The sequence below is a fragment of the Oryctolagus cuniculus genome, chromosome 11 (genome assembly GCF_964237555.1).
Source record: "Oryctolagus cuniculus chromosome 11, mOryCun1.1, whole genome shotgun sequence".
Classification (NCBI taxonomy): domain Eukaryota; kingdom Metazoa; phylum Chordata; class Mammalia; order Lagomorpha; family Leporidae; genus Oryctolagus; species Oryctolagus cuniculus.
The window spans coordinates 88,055,494-88,072,365 of record NC_091442.1 but is presented as its reverse complement, the minus strand read 5'-3'; the positions used below and the strand labels follow the sequence as shown (position 1 = coordinate 88,072,365).

Below are 16,872 nucleotides of genomic sequence, written 5' to 3'. Positions count from 1 at the left end.
AATGGAGGATTATTATTATTATTATTTTTTGACAGGCAGAGTGGACAGTGAAAGAGAGAGACAGAGAAAGGTCTTCCTTTGCCATTGGTTCACCCTCCAATGGCCGCCGCGGCCAGCGCGCTGCAGCTGGCGCACCACGCTGATCCGAAGGCAGGAGCCAGGTGCTTCTCCTGGTCTCCCTTGGGGTGCAGGGCCCAAGCACTTGGGCCATCCTCCACTGCACTCCCTGGCCACAGCAGAGAGCTGGCCTGGAAGAGGGGCAACCGGGACAGAATCCGGCGCCCCGACCAGGACTAGAACCCAGTGTGCCGGTGCCGCAAGGCGGAGGATTAGCCTAGTGAGCCGCGGCGCTGGCCAGGATTATCTCTTACTTTCATAATATTTACTATGTGTAGCAGAATCAATGTTCCCCCTCCACCCATTTTTTTGGATAAAGACTTCTGTGCACTGTTTTCTATGGTCTCTTTCTTATTATTTTATCAATTATTTGGTGCATCAAAATACCCTAAGTAATCTTAAAGAAAAGCCTCAAATCGGGGCTATCCAATGGAAATACATTTACCATTTTTTTTGTTTCAACTTCTAGTATTTAAATTAAAAAATGAAAATATTATTTTAACACAGTCAATATAAATTATTGGGCATTACACTTCCTTTTCATACTAAATAAAACCTCAACTGATATTAAGCATATTACTCTATAACCACACTTGGCCAGTGTCTCATGTATTAGATATCACAGATCTGGTTTATAATTATTTATCTGCTTAGCAAGGCCTTTCTCTGAATCTCACAATTTTCAATGACAAAAACAGCTCCACCTAGACAAACAAAAATGAGAGAAAATAGGAGTAATTTATAAACTAAGAGAAAATCATGTTATTGACCAATTTAATAACTAAATACCATACTTGGGAAACATATAAACCAATGTTTAATATGCTGATGCTGTGACAATTTGAAAGTAGATAAAGATCTCTTAAAAGATCGCATTTTATTATTCACTTTCAATGTAAATTAAAAAAAAATGACTATCCCAACTGCTTTTCAGCATTCTAATTGAAATGTGCTCTCTTTTGTTTTCTTCAAAAAAAAAAAAAAAAAAAAGGAAAAAGAAAAAAGAAAACTCAAAGTCAATCTCCTGACACATTGGTGGATTTATTTATTTGCATCTAAGCAAAATGGCAATGCCTATAACAATGCTTTGACCCTTTTTATATCATTTTCCTTTAAATGGGAGTGATGGACTGTCAACTGACTCATGAACACAATAAGCAATTAGGATCCATGTCTAATAATGCTTTCTAATGGTTCCCAAAGCATTCAGCAAGACCTCTTATAGTGTACTGTGTACACAGAGATGATGCTGGTGGACCAGACTTTGGTGGAAGTTGCCATCCTCATCAACCAGTATATCATGTCCGAACATTCTGTAATCATCAAACAGCCCACCTAACACTTCTATCAGGGTTTTTGTTTTCTTTGATTTGTGTTTCACCTTGCTATTCTTACTAGAAGTTACTGGTGATTGTTACAGTATTGGAGATAGGAGACAAATACGAATATAATTAAGTTGAGGAGGGGTTGAGTGTGGGATATGGGGTGGAGAAAAGGACAAAAGTCATCTGTGGTTGTGCATTTGAATAGTCCCATTGCCTAGGTACATCACTGTCCATATAAAACTCAGTGCCAACTAAGTGACAAGACAGGCTCATGTCTTTATCTTCCTGAATCTTGAAGGCAAACATTTCTTAATTTCTTCAAAAGAAGAGGAGAAAATACATCTTTTGATTTGAAATCTTTCACGTTTTATTCACATTTAAAAATATCAGTTTATCTTTTCTATTTTCACAAACACTAATAAACTAGCCCTACAAAGATAAATGTGAGCATTGGAAGATTATTTAAATTATCATTTTAAGGCTGTACACAATAAACAACAGTATAAAAAACATCCAATTCAACACCATAATCAGGAAATTGTTTTATTGGACTATGTATCAATCATCACTTTTAAATTTGGGCACATCACACCAATCATTTTCCTCACAATTAATATTATAAAATAGTTATACAGATTATAGAATAAGGAAGCTGTAAAGTTATTTTTAGGCAAAAAACGTTTAATCATAAGCATCTCACCTCTTGTACTAGCCTTTCCATTTCATTATTTGAGTATATGAACCATAAAACCCCATCAATATCAGCTCTAATATGGTTTACTTCTACAAGGTGCACAGTATGCTGATAAAATATTTTCCATCATTACATTACGTTGGTTTGTGGATACTGTTAGTGAAAGGATGACCTAACAGTGTGTTCATGAAGCAACTACACATAGAGCTCAATTTCTAGGCCATAACATATGAACCTATGTTTTCTTTATAGATTGACAGTTCAAGGCTCATTAACATTGCTATCTCAATCAAGTTAAAAGAGATCTACAGGTTTGAAATGCAAGAGGACTCCAAAAGTAGATGGGGGATACAAACTAAATAAATGCATCTCTCAATCTGTGTTGTGATTTGTACATCAAATATTTTAATAAATACCTAAATAAAAACCTAAAGTTCACCAGATTCTATTACAAGCACATAGCTAAGGAAACTCCCTGGAACTACAAATTTAACTTTGTAAAAAAAAATTCCAGACTCAGGAGACTAATAGATCCTATGAGGGCTAAATGTGAATGCAGCATTTTCTACATTGTTTTTATTAAGATGCAACAGAGTATTAACTACATTACAGTGAGGTTTTAATAAAACTGGAAAATATATTATATATACTATATATATAGAAAATACATTGTTACAAAATGATAGGTTTGAAATTTGAAAAAAGTAAATGACAATTTTAAGGCATCTTAACAATAATTACAGAATATTTCTGAATCAGCAGAATATATGCCATTGAACCAGAATTAACACCTATCCTTTACGAATGATAAGGATAATATACATTTAAATGAAACATTATAAACATCCAATTCAGTGATATTTCATTTTTACATTAACTTAATGTATATTTTCTTATTGTAACTTTGTTATCTAATAAAGACTATTTAAAACAAGAATAAAAGGCCATTTTGTTATTTTTTGAATTATTTTAGGTTTTAATTAAAATACTTAATGATTATGATCTGGTAGGATAAAGTATATCCATATAATTATTATTCATTAATTCTACACTAAACAATGTCACTGAATATATTTATAATCTCTATGGAATTACATTTTTTCTGATAATAAAAGCCATCTTGAATAAATGTATCATAAAAATTGAGCTACAGGAGAAACTGGATATTACAGATTCCATTCCAATATTTCATGAATTAAATTTTCTGGAGGCCATTCAAGATGAACATAGGAAGAACTGCAAAACTCTATTTTACAGATGGCAAAGAAGATAACTCCATCAGAAAACAAAATTGTGAAATATGTATAATAAAACAAATTAAACACAGCGCTCTAAACCCTTGTATCCAATTGATAACGTGACCAGATATCCACAAAGTTCTTGAAAATAAACCATTTGCCATGTGTTTTGAATGGTGAGGCTTGAAGGACTACTGGGAAGGTTTTGCCTTCTTTTTGCCACTTCCCCATCCACCACTGAGTTGTAGAGGATTGTCACGGAATGATATGCGTTCTTTCTTAGAAGGTCTTGTATTTGTTATCATTGGTGCAAGTATTCCCTTAATTGAACAACCTAGACAGTGATATTAAATGTAAATTTTCACTTAACATGATCCAATTCAAATTGCATTTTAAAGTCAGGAATATACTAAAGTCAACGACAGGCATTTGAAAACTCTATGACCTTCAAATTTAACAAAAGTATCTTTGTTGAGTTTATTTTTGTTTGGAAAGTTATATCATCAAGGTTGCTATTAATTGTGTTTAGAATAAATAAAAGGAGCTACTAAAACAATGAAATAGATATAACAGTTTCCTTCTGACTATGGATTCAATCTCCCTTGTATTTCAAGAATATGAAATGAATAAGCTTCTTGGTTTTCATATTTCTACTTATTTTTATTTTTAACAGTGTAAATTTTATAATTATATGCATTTTTATGAATAAAGCATATGTTAAAGTTATCTTAGAAATAGTCCTATTGAATGAAGGACTTCAGGAACAGGGCTTATTCATAAAACTGAAAGTACATTGCATCTATATTCTAAAGATGTTCATGGATTTAAATTGCTTAAAACATAGCCTTTTTACACAGATTTTCTGAGCTTTCATCCTAGAAATGAAGGAAATACTATGTGCATTACAGAGCTTTTGTAAACACTGTCATTGATTCCACTGATGTAGTAAGATCTATGAGAATGCTTTCTGCACAGGTGCTATAAAATGGAAGAAATTATCTTTTCTATTCAACAAGTTAAAATTACCCATAGTTTTAAAAACTAATTAAAAATACAAAAAAATCCATATAAAAGTTTCAAAAATGGTTAGAGGCTAAAAAAACTGTAGCTGTAAGAGTGGGCTACTGGATTGGGAATGCTGTACTTGGCACATCCTCAAGATGCCGTATAAAGAATACTATTCAAGAATTATGATCATCTGCTTTAAATCTCCTGAGGATTAAGCAGAGCAAGGGACTGTATCTGTTGGGAAAGGGTTAGAAAAGCGACAGCAAGACAGATTCCAGGGTTTCCTTAGTGCTGGCTGGAGGCAAAGGTTCAAACCACACGTCTCTCCATTCTGATGTGTTTTGTGTGTGTGTGTGTGTGTGTGTGTCTAATGAGTACAGAGAATGACATCTTTTTTTCTGAGATCAATATTTTTTCAAATAAGATTTTAAATACTTAAAAATAGTATGTCCAAATAGAAGAATTAGCAAACATTAGGCTGGGTAAATTGTCTGTTGTTTCAAGTTTGGTGCAATAGGATGCTGAGTATTGAGTATAAATGTCCATTTGATATTTTTAAATTCCTTTAGATTATTGCACTTTAGTTTTTAATGTTAACATTATGACTAGGCAAATAAATTCAAAGAGTTAAAAGAAGCATAGTTTATCTTCAGTCTACAAACAGAACATTTCTGAAAAACATGAAAAAAAGTTAAGAAGCTATTATTTTAGGATAGGATATCGAGGACACAAAGAAGCTAAGGCCTATGGCCATTGGCACAAGATTTTAATGGAGTTAAAGACAGAATGTAGCTCAGAAGCTTAGAGATCGTCACAACTAGCACTCCTAAAGGCAATCCTAGCAGACAAACAATATAGAGAGGTGACAAGTGAAGTTGGCATTCATATATGGGCCAGATTTATCCTGCATGAAGCATCTTGTAAGTCAGTATGCTTTGAGAAACAAGAAGAACTCTTCCAAGCAGCAGGACTACTAATGTTCATAAAAGCAAGAGTTTCCTAGATGATAAATCAGTGTCCTAAAAAACATTAAGGAAGCTTCCTAAAAGCTTATCCTCCTTCTACTTACTATTTATATGTTGGAAAGATCTAGCTTATTTCTCCCCCCAAATAACAGAATGGAATGTCTACTTTGTTCTCTTGTAAAAACAGTAATAGAAAACAGCAAACCCTCACCTCGTTCCAGCAGTAAAAATTCTTTGATGAAAATACATATACAATACACACACACATACACACACACACACATATACACACACTATATATAGAGAGAAAATGCTGGGGCTGGGTAGCATTTGCAGTGAGGAAGTAGGATCTCTGATAAATAAAGAGCTATTGGAATTACTTTAGGATGTAAATATGTTTAAGATAAAAATAGAGTTTAGTAAAAAGAGCAAGCAGATTTTCACAAATGGCTGACACAAATGTTTCCAATACAGAAAGATAAATTAAGTTTCTTGCAAGAATTTTTCAAAGTGAAAAGTAGAAATAAGTAGATGCTTTACAATGCAATTTATTAATATAATTTTTATTGGCTAGTAGGATTTTAGATGAAACTATCAGTATAAAAATGTATTACATAAGGGTTGTATCTTTTTTTAAAAGGGTTTTATTCTTGATATAAAGCTTTTTACCAAAGATGACAAGTAACATGTAAGAGGGATAGCAATTTTTGAACAAAGTATTGAAATACTTAGAGATAATTTCATATATGCCTAAAATAATAATTTCAAAATGAAATAAATTGAATTGATTTTTTAAACTGAACCCTCATTCTTAACAGTGTTCCTGCATTCTAAAGGATTTTTCTATTGACTAGAAATTCATCATTGGTGCATTTTCTTCTTTAACACTGTTCTGTTGTCTTTGCTATTTTAAAGCTTCTGTTGAATCTTTAAGTCTGTTTGTAGTTATCCACAATGGAATCCTATATTTAAAACTCAGTTTAAAAATTTCCCATTGTATATTGCAATTCCTTCAACAAATAATAATTGCAATTTTGAAAACATTGTGTGATAGCAATTTCGAAGTATATTTGCAGTGGAATGAAAATGCTATAGGAAATTAGTCTTTAAAATGACCAACACTTACGTTAATATATACTGTTTTTGTTAACATAATATTTTAGATGTGATTAAAATCTTGAGTTTTATTGTTTTGATATGTGGTAAATAAACAATTTCAGCAGTAATCAATATAGCTTATTCTCTCATTGCATTTATTGAGAGTCTTTTTGTTATTATATAAGTTGTCAAATCACTAGATACATAGAAAATAAATTGTGGAGTAAAACAACACATTTATGAAGGAATCACATATTGGCATTCATTGCAAAGTCATTACTTTGTCCTATGATTACTCTAGAAATGAAAGAAGAAAATAAAAAGCAATTTAATACAGTCAATGTATAATCATTCTGAAATTACTTACCCACATGAAAATAAAATAGCATGAGACTCTTGTCTCAAAAAATTGATATTAGACCTAGACCTACCGATGGGCTCGTGGAACAAAAAATATCACTAAAGGACCTCTGACAGTTTTTTTTCTCTCCCTACTTTTCCAACAATATTGTTAAAGACTTTATGTTTTTTAAACAACAGTCTGCTGCATATTTGCAGGTGATCATAGAAATCAACCAATCAGCCTCCAACATATGTGCTGAAAGTATGTCTTGATGAGTATCCTGTATTTTCCAAGGCGTCACTTCTTTGCCACATAATCTGTGTTCTGCTCAAGATTTGTTCTGGTCCTTTAAAAAAATTTTTTTGAGGGGTTAAATCCTTGGTTCTTTAACAAATGTCAAGGTCTATATATGCTGTGTTTTGATAAGTAATTTAATATGTAAAATGCTTTGAATAACTCTCCTGGTATGTATAAAAAACTGTTAAACAGGTCAAAATAGAAATCTCATGATGTATAGTAATACGTCATTGGATTTTCATCAATGTAGCCAACACTGTGTGTCTGGATGTAGGAGCTATTTCAAAACTCTTCGCATATTGCATTACTTAACAGCAGATACAGCGTAAGTAAAGCATGGAGGAAAAAAATTCAACATTTTAATGAAAGTGACCAGAACAAATTTTTAGCAGCAAAGCGTTTACATCGACTTAAGGGCGATGAACTAGTTACATTGGGAAAGTTTGGGGTTTAGGTAGACAGAACAATGTCCAAATGACAGTTGCTTTTGAAAGCCATTGCTGTGTCCAACCTAGAATTATAATAGTCATTTATAGTGGATTTCAGGTAGGTAAAGCCTAATGCTGAAAATGAAAATAAAATAAATAGTATGCAGGTTGTGTATACCATGTTTGGACTTTGTCAATCCAACATGATGACTACGCTTGTTTTTGAGATTTTCGTGGTTTTTTTCATTGAACAAAGGCTGTCCTGTAAGTTGTAAAATATTAACAGCATTTTTCCATGTGTTAAAATGTGAATTAATTTAGCTATTCTAATACAATAATTTAGAGATAATTAAATGAGAAAAGTAGTTAATTTGGGTATACTTGATAGTCACAAAAAATATCCAAGTATTTGTAACCAGCATTAAGATTCCTCTCTTTAAAAAAATCACCAGGTACCATACATACAATTTGGTTTATCTACATATTTTATTTTAGAAAAAAAATTCTGAATCATAAAAGCTAATGCATATCATACAGGATTGGGGTTCTTATTTTGTAGATATTGCATAGATTTTTAATTTCTGTATTTTGCCTGTTTATTGATCTTTTATAATGCTTAGACACTTTGAATTCCCTTTAAAATACACATTATTTTCTCAGGTTTTATTACTTTTTACACACTACCGTATTGATTTATTCTTAAAGATACTTTGTGGTAGTGTCTTCACAGACAAGGATGCCTAGAATATGGTGCTAAAAATGTAAAGCTAAACATATTCTCTTGTTCCTATAAATTCTTCAGAGTATGTGCTAACACTGTTCAATATACTTTTATTCTTGTTTTCCTACAGGATCTTTAGTTTTGCATGATTTATGCATTTTTGTTATAAAATATAAATAGATTTGGTTTCAGAACTAGATTTTCTTTCCCTAGTGGGGTCCTTAAATTAACTAAGATCCTTCTTTCCGTTGGTAACTGTTCCATATAACCTTGGTTATTTTGGTTCCTTGACTTTCCAGTGAAATAGTAGATAGTTATTGATTATGTAGGCTTCCACATGGACTAGCTAATCAAAAGTGTATCTCAGTAAGCAAAGATGGTTGATCACTCATTTTCCACTATACATAGGTGCATCCACAGAGAATTTTTAAAATTAAGTATTTCTCTTGCCTGTAGGAAATGTGTTACTAAAATTCTGCAATCATTGTTTAAATGTTCTTTTCAGAATTCTATTTAATTTCCTTATATTTATAACTATGTCTACAACCATTTTTATTTAAAGAGGAACAGCATAAACAATGAAAATAACTGAAATTTTTTTACCTTTTATTGATATGCATATTCCTTTCAAACAACCCAGTTCTTTTATAAAAGTATATTTCAATTTCTAATTATCTTCTCTTTCCCCTCCTTTTCCTGTGAACTAATTCGGCCAAATTAAATCTTCAGCAAAGATATGCATTTTAAATAAATTTGAAAATGTTTATTACATACTCTAAGATGTGAATTTGAAAGCCAAATTTGATTTTCAGGAGCACTTGAGGTCTTTGGAATCTTTAATTTAAAAATCTGCCTTTCACTCGTACATTCATTCAACATGTATTTCTTTAGTGCCTTATTATGTGGCCGTGGAGCTTTCCTGTCAATTTTTTTCTGTAAGCCAAATATTATTAGTAATTGTCATACTGTAGTTGCTTTCCATGTGACTCTATTCTCTAAATTTCATCTTTACAGCCCTCATATGGAACTTGTATAAAACAAACACTTATTTCCACATTCCCAGATAGTGAAGACTTGTGGATAGGTTTCCCAAAAATTTTTCATGGAAACTTTCATTATCCCTTTTCATGCTTATTAGTTCTTAGCAGGGAGACATTTGGCAACAATAAACATGACTAGCCTGAGGATTTATTATATTATTGCACTTCAGTTTCATTCATTTGACAAATGCATTTCACATTTGACCATATCCATTTATTTTTGTACCACATTAGCTAGTGTAAGAAATTGGTTTGAAAGCAGCAATAACAACAACAACAACAAAGAATAAAACAATGTATAAAAGAAGGGAAATGATCATGTAGGGAAGGGATAAGAAGTAAAATATTACAGTTAGGAACATGATGCTTTAATCTTTTATCAATAGAGCATGCATGGCCCCTGTCCTCACATATTTACACATTTTTTTAGGAAGAATAAATGTAGTTGACATATACAGAATTAGTTCTCTCAGGTTACCACATATGAAGATTATCACTCTCTGGATAATGTCTATTGCTGTTGAAACTAGCTATGGCACCATATCAGTGCATAGAATTTTATAGTTACTAATAGCTGCTATATTTAAGTATTTATTAAGTATATCTGGAAACACTGTGGACTGTTTCTTTAACCTATCTCAGATCTTTGAAATGGACAATATCAAACTGTTAAAGGACACTCAATAAACAACTATTTATTTTGTGTCTATTCTTCTAATAAATAGCCTATTAAAGTTTATCTAAATTAGATAAGTCTACAAACCATGTAAATGTGCTCTTAGTGCAATGTTCATTAATATTAATTACTCAGTTCTGGTTACTAGAATTTTTTGTGGGTTGAAGTGTTAATGAATTTGTTTAATTTTCCAAGTCTGAAGTATTAATGCTAATGCATCTGCTTAATTAATATTCAAAGTTTGAAGTGTTTATGTATTTGCTTAATTAATTTTCAAATTGAGGGATAAAATACCAAGATCTAACAAATCTGTATTTCATTTTATTATGTTTTAAAATATTTTAATATATTTATTTTAAAAGTCAGACTTACTGAAAAATAGGGAAAGACAGAAAGAGAGATAGAGAGAAAGAGACAATTTTTCATCTGCTAGTTCAGTCCTCAGATAGCCACAACTGCCAGCACAGGACCAGGCTGAAGCCATAAGCTAGGAGCTTCATCTGTGTCTCCAACATAGGTGGCAGGGGCCCAAGGACTTAGGCCATCTTCCACTGCTTTTCTATGCTATTAGCAGAGAGATGGATTGGAAGTGGAGCAGCTGGACACGATCCATATGGGATGCTGGGGTTACAGGTAGTGGCTTAACCAGCTACACCACAATGCCGGCCCCTTAAATCTGTATTTTAAAGTCTCTATCCCAAAAGTTCAGATTAAAAAATCAGCCTTAATGTTTAAGCAATAATATAAGGGATATCCAAAAGTTCATGGGAAATCTGTCTTCATATTGTGAAAAAACTATGTATGGACTGCAAAAAGTTCTGTATCAAAAATAACATCTTTTTAAAGAAGGATTTTATTTAATGAATACAAATTTCATATGTACAGCTTTTAGTAATATAGTGGTTCTTCCCCCCATTCCCACCCTCCCACCCCCACTCCCAGCCCAACTCCTACACCCTCTCCCATCCCATTCTTCATTAAGGTTCATTTTTAATTAATTTTATCAGAAGACCAATTCTATACTAAGTAAAGATTTCAACAGTTTGCACCCCCCTACCCACACACACCAGGTATTAAGTACAGATTGAGAGAAAGTTTTACAGTTATTTCTCATATTACAACTCATTAAGGACCTGTTGTCGATTTAACAATTAACACATATTTTTTTTTACGTCAGTGACCACCTGAGGCTCTTGACATGAGCTGCCAAGGCTATGAAAGCCTTTTGAATCCAGAAACTCTGTAGGTATTTAGACAGGGCCTTATGCAAAGAATAACTTATCTTTTAACTTTATTTCCACAAATGTGAGGTTTCCCTCATCACAAACAGCTTTAAAATTTAAATTTTTAGTTAGAGTATAACTCTCACTGATCAAAAAATAACAATAATCCAATGAGTTGTAGCTGTAGCTTCTTATGCATTACTTCAGATATGTAATATGCAATATTGTATTCAGATATGTAATATATAATATTACAGATTTGTAGTAGTTCAGATAAAGAAGAGGATTTAAGAAAAAATAGTTTTCATCATACATGTAATGAAAAAGTTTAACTTGACCGCAAGTGTTTATAAAATCTTATCTTTTTCTTGTTTCTATCCAGGGGAAAAATACAATGTTTAAAAAAAATGAAGCTTGAATCTTTTTAATGGAAAATATAAATGTCAATTTTGACTTCTACAATTAAATTTGGTGACAATTAACAATGGTAGTAAATATCAGATAGTTATTTCATTAGTAGATTTTGTAGGCAGAATGTAATCACAAGTGTGCCAATTGAAAAATATCGCAATACACAATTTGACAATCTATTGCATATTTAGCATCAACAAAATGCAATTATATTTTTTACCATTAAATATATTAACAGTATTATGTGCTTATTTCCTATTTTCTTTTTTTTAAAGATTTTATTTATTTATTTGAGAGGTAGAGTTACAGACAGTGAGAGGGAGATACAGAAAGAAAGGTCTCTGTGCATTGGTTCACTCCCCAAATGGCTGCCAACGGCTGGAGCTGCGTTGATCTGAAGCCAGCAGCCAGGTGCTTCTTCCTGGTCTCCCATGTAGGTGCAGGGGCCCAAGGACCTGGGCCATCTTCTACTGCTTTCCCAGGCCATAGCAGAGAGCTGGATTGGAAGAGGAGCAGCCGGAATAGAACCGGTGCCCATATGGGATGCTGGCGTCACAGGCAAAGGATTAACTTACTGCGCCATGGCACCAGCCCCATTATTTTGCTATTTTCTTTATCCATTTGCTCTTTGATTCTCTGTAAACATTAAATCACTCATATTGAAAATACACCATTGAAGGAATAGCAGGGACTTAAGGGCCCACGTGTCCAAAGCTCTGGCTTATACTTTATATTCACTGTGTCTTTCAAGCCTATTGCAACTCTGCAAGAAACATATAGCCAACCTCATTTTAAGAATGAGAAAACTCAGGCAATGAAGTTAAATTGTTTTTCCAAAACTAAAGTAATAGCAACACAATCAGAACTTGGATTTATATGACTAATGTTTATCTTAAGTCAATATCTTTTTTTTTTTTTTTTTTTTTTTTTTTTTTTACCATTCATGAATAAAGGATGTCTCTTTATGTGGTACCATTGAGAAAACAATTATGTAAGCAAATTTGAGATGGATATCTGTTTTTTCTGGCCTTGAAATGGAAAGACTTGCCATTACCTGGAAATAAGGCTATAAAACTCCAAATGAATAAAAAGTGTCAAAATATAGTGCTGTTTTCAACTTCTGTAAGTGAAAAAAGAGGAGAGATATTTATCTGAATCCACTTTTTAATCTATCTACATCTTATAGCCCCAACATAATTTTTTAATCTTAAGAATTACCTTAAAATGGTTCCTTTTTCCATTGTATTTAAAAGCAGAGAGAGAGAGAGAGAGAGAGAGAGAGAGAGATCTTTCATTCCCTGATCCATTTCCCAAATGCGTGCAAAATCCAGGGTTGGGCCAGGTTGAAACCAGGAGAGTGGAACTCCATTTGGATCTCTCCCATGGGTGGTAGGGACCCAAGTAATTGAGCTATCACTTGCTATCTTCCCATAGATTTGGGCTCTAGGGCATGAACAGATAATTTAATAAAATAACACTTATGCACAGTGCCTTATTTGAATCTTGAAAAAATAATTGGAATAGTAGACACTTCTAGTTCATTTTTGTTGACAGAAGTAGGGGAAATTATAGCAGAACTATCTAACAGTCGGGATCTTCAAAAGGCCAGGTATAAATGAAACTAACATGGCAATTGATTCATGGTCATTTGAACCAACTGGATTTTTTTGGTATATAGTTTTAGTCTATATTGAAAAGTATACAAACAGGGACAGGATGAAACATAACTGGAACTCTCTTTTTGAATACTATAAACAGCAGGAAATTAAGTTATATATGTAAAACATTTCTAATATCCAGTGAGGAAATCATTTGTAAATTCCAGTTATGGAATATAAAGGACCGGGAGGAAGTAGCACAGCTTCCAAATGATCCAAATGCTAGCGACAGATTTTGGAGCTTTGAGAAAGGAAGTTTTCAAGGAGATATATGTTGGAGCAGGCAGAAGAAAGTTTGGAGAACAACAGGAAACAATATGGTAGGTAAATCTACTGATGTACTATCAGTGGTTTGTAAATTTATAAATCAATTTATATTTCTAGTTATAAACGGTAATCTGGCAAGAATTAGGAGGTAAAATTCTGCACCCTCCCTCTGCATGAGTGTTTATATGTTACTTATCTTGATACTTTATTCTTTGGATTGGTGTTTCATGTAAAATTTAAGTTTATGATTCAAGTTTAAAAGCTAGTGATGCCAGCGCTGCGGCTCACTAGGCTAATCCTCCGCCTTGCAGCGCCGGCACACCGGGTTCTAGTCCCGGTTGGGGCGCCGGATTCTGTCCCGGTTGCCCCTCTTCCAGGCCAGCTCTCTGCTATGGCCAGGGAGTGCAGTGGATGATGGCCCAAGTGCTTGGGCCCTGCACCCCTGGGAGACCAGGATAAGTACCTGGCTCCTGCCATTGGATCAGCGCGGTGCGCCGGCCACAGCGCGCCAGCCGCGGTGGCCATTGGAGGGTGACCCAATGGCAAAGGAAGACCTTTCTCTCTGTCTCTCTCTCTCACTGTCCACTCTGCCTGTCAAAAAATAAAAAAAAAATAAAAAAAATAAAAAAAGCTAGTGATATGAAAATATCAAATAATGTTCCAGAGTTCTTTTTAAAACATACATTCCTTTCTTCAGGACAGACTGTAGGCCTAGTGTTCTAATTAATATTCTGTAGAAGAATTAATCAGATTTAAAATAAGACCATTTCTCACATAGTCATCTACATTGAAAAATGAAATTTTTGATTCCTTTATTTTTCCTATAACAACATTTTACTTTTATATAAAACTTCATAGACTCTAGTGATTACTTTTAGCTTAGTCTAATGCTTAGCTTATTTTGTACTTGTTGGTCTATGCTAGTTCCCTTTTAAATATTTTCAATTTTCAATTGACAAGGATCTTCTTTCTACAAAGTAAACATTTAGCTAAATATTAAGCTACAGATCATTTTCAAATTTTATCTATGAAATATTGACTATTGACTGGTTCCTTTGTAAGAAGTTGTTCTCTCTTTGAAAATTTATTAGAATGCAGTTGCAGTTAAGCAACATTTTATCAGTAGGTGCATTGTCTTTTAGGGTTTAACATTCAACTTGTTATATAAAATGGCTGTCATCTGTTGTAGATGATGGACTTTTCTTATTTTTTCCTTGGAAAACATTTAAAGAAAAGATTTTTTTTTCTCTTCTCAGTTGACTGTGCTTAGCTACATTAATTAGAGACAATGTAAACACTGTTTGAAATCAGGATCGTTTACAAGTTTTCTGGCATAGAGAAAACTTTCAGTGACAAGCATGATTTTCATACCATCAGAATTAACAGCTTCTAGGGCCAGTGGTATGGTTTAGCAAGTTAAGTCACTGCTTGCCATACCAACATCCCATATCTGAGTGCCCCTGCCACCCAATGGGAGACCTGGCTCCTGGCTTTGTCTTGGCCCAGACTCTGCTGTTGAGGCTATTTGGGAAGTGACCCAGCAGAGGGAAGAGTCTCTCTCTCTCTCTCTCTTTCTCTCTCTCCCCCACCCTTTTGCTTAGTCTTTCAAATGAATGAAAGAATGAGTATTTTAAAAAAGAAACAACAGCTTCTCTTGACTTTTAGTTCGGAAATTATCATACACAAATTTATATAACTTTTTAGATGTAAAATTTTGGAAAATTTTCAACACAGTGAGAGAGAGAGAATGGTATTGATAACTCAGAGTATGTGTGTACAGACTGGGCAGTCTAACCGATAGTCCTTGGTTGGCTCTTTACCTCTCTCTCTCTCACTGTGTTTAAAAATGTAATCAGTATATTAATCATGATTTATTTCTTGGTACTTCGTAATTACAGCTTAGTGTGAGCCCTGTCATAGATTATCAGTCATTTTCTAGTTATTGTGACAGTTTATAGACTGGAAGTAACATAAAACTCAGAAGAGAAAAATAAGAATGGAGCAACGTTTCCCTGACAATTTCAGCCCTTCTTATGCTTCTCATGTAAGTCACTCAAATACATGTCCTAGCCTAAAATGCTGTGAATAAAATAATATAAGGGCTTAATTTGGTCCAAGTTGTGAATCTTCTCAAATGAGAAGAAGTCAGAGTTAAATTTACACTTTTCTAATTTACACTTTTTATAAAGCTGTTCTTCATATTTATAATTCATATACACTCATATATAAGTGTTATATTGACAAAGTAGTAATTGAATGTATATGTAGCTTTACCTTTCTGCAACAAATGCACCCTTTATTATAAGCTTTGGGATAAAGGAATTACTTTCTGCATCTCTCTTAACAATGAGAACAACGTTTTTCAGGAGAGGAAACCAGGGAGGCATTGCAGGAGGAAGAGGTTTTGCAGTTCCTGGCTTGTGGGACTGAAGATCTCTGATGCAGCCTACCCAGCTGCAGCCCTAGAACAGGATCCCTGTGTAACCTTGTGGCCTCCACTTAGCAATTACCTGAGTGCCATCCTCTCCACAGGGACACCAAAGCCTGCTGCACTTTCTGCTCTTTCAATGGCTCACTCTCACTGTATGGTTGTGCACCCCCTCTTCCAATCCTCTACTTCTTCTCATTGGATTCTAGATGATTTTCCATTGTTTGCCCAGTGATTCCAGACCAGTTCAAGCATGCCCAAATTAGGGAATTTTTCTGCTATTCAGTATCTGAACCATACCTTCTCCTTCCAGCTTTGTTCTTCCTTGGGAACTCTTCCTCATCCTTACGGTACCATATGAGTTTACTTATATTATATTCACATAGTTGCTCCTTTAGTATAGTTAGTTAATATAGTTAGTTTAGTATAGTTAGTTAATACAGTAAGTATAGTTAGTTAATATAGTTTTTATATTAGACTTTTCCTGTTCAATCTACTGTATGATATCTATCTCTTGAGTGGACTCAGATGACCGAAACATATACTTATGGACGTGAACACCACACTGGAAATATGCAGTCATTCGTCTAAACATCATATCCACAGTTTGCAGAGATGTACATGGAATGTTAATGAAAAATTGTTTCTTTGTTTGTAGAGACAGCATCCACTGGGGGGAAAAAGTGATGCAAGAGAGCAGCAAAAAAGCTGAAAAATTTGTGCTAAGCATATAGAATCTTTTTATTTTCTTAATTTCTAGGAGGAGTGTCTTGCACATTAGAGGCATCTAATTGCTTACTATCTTGATGTGTGGTTTAATAACTCAGAATACTTATAATAATAATTATTATGTTCACTCAGTGTGGGATTGTTGTTCATATACATAGAAATGTGTGTGTGTGTGTATATATATATATGTATATGTATTCCAGCCA

At 33.5% G+C, this 16,872-nt stretch overlaps 1 protein-coding gene across 7 annotated transcripts in view; it reads right to left on the bottom strand.

Annotated features, from left to right (window-relative positions):
* Nucleotides 1-16,872, bottom strand: part of LRRIQ1 (leucine rich repeats and IQ motif containing 1) — a 239,590-nt gene that overhangs the window by 11,574 nt on the left and 211,144 nt on the right. Inside the window, exon 27 of one of the 7 annotated variants that reach the window (XM_051845711.2) lies at nt 1,786-3,708. The exons of the other annotated variants lie outside the window; for them this stretch is intronic. Within the exon in view, the coding sequence (XP_051701671.1) occupies nt 3,566-3,708 (143 nt within the window). The 3' untranslated portion in view covers nt 1,786-3,565. Of the gene's footprint in view, nt 1-1,785; nt 3,709-16,872 lie in introns of those variants that run through there. 7 annotated transcript variants of the gene reach the window in all.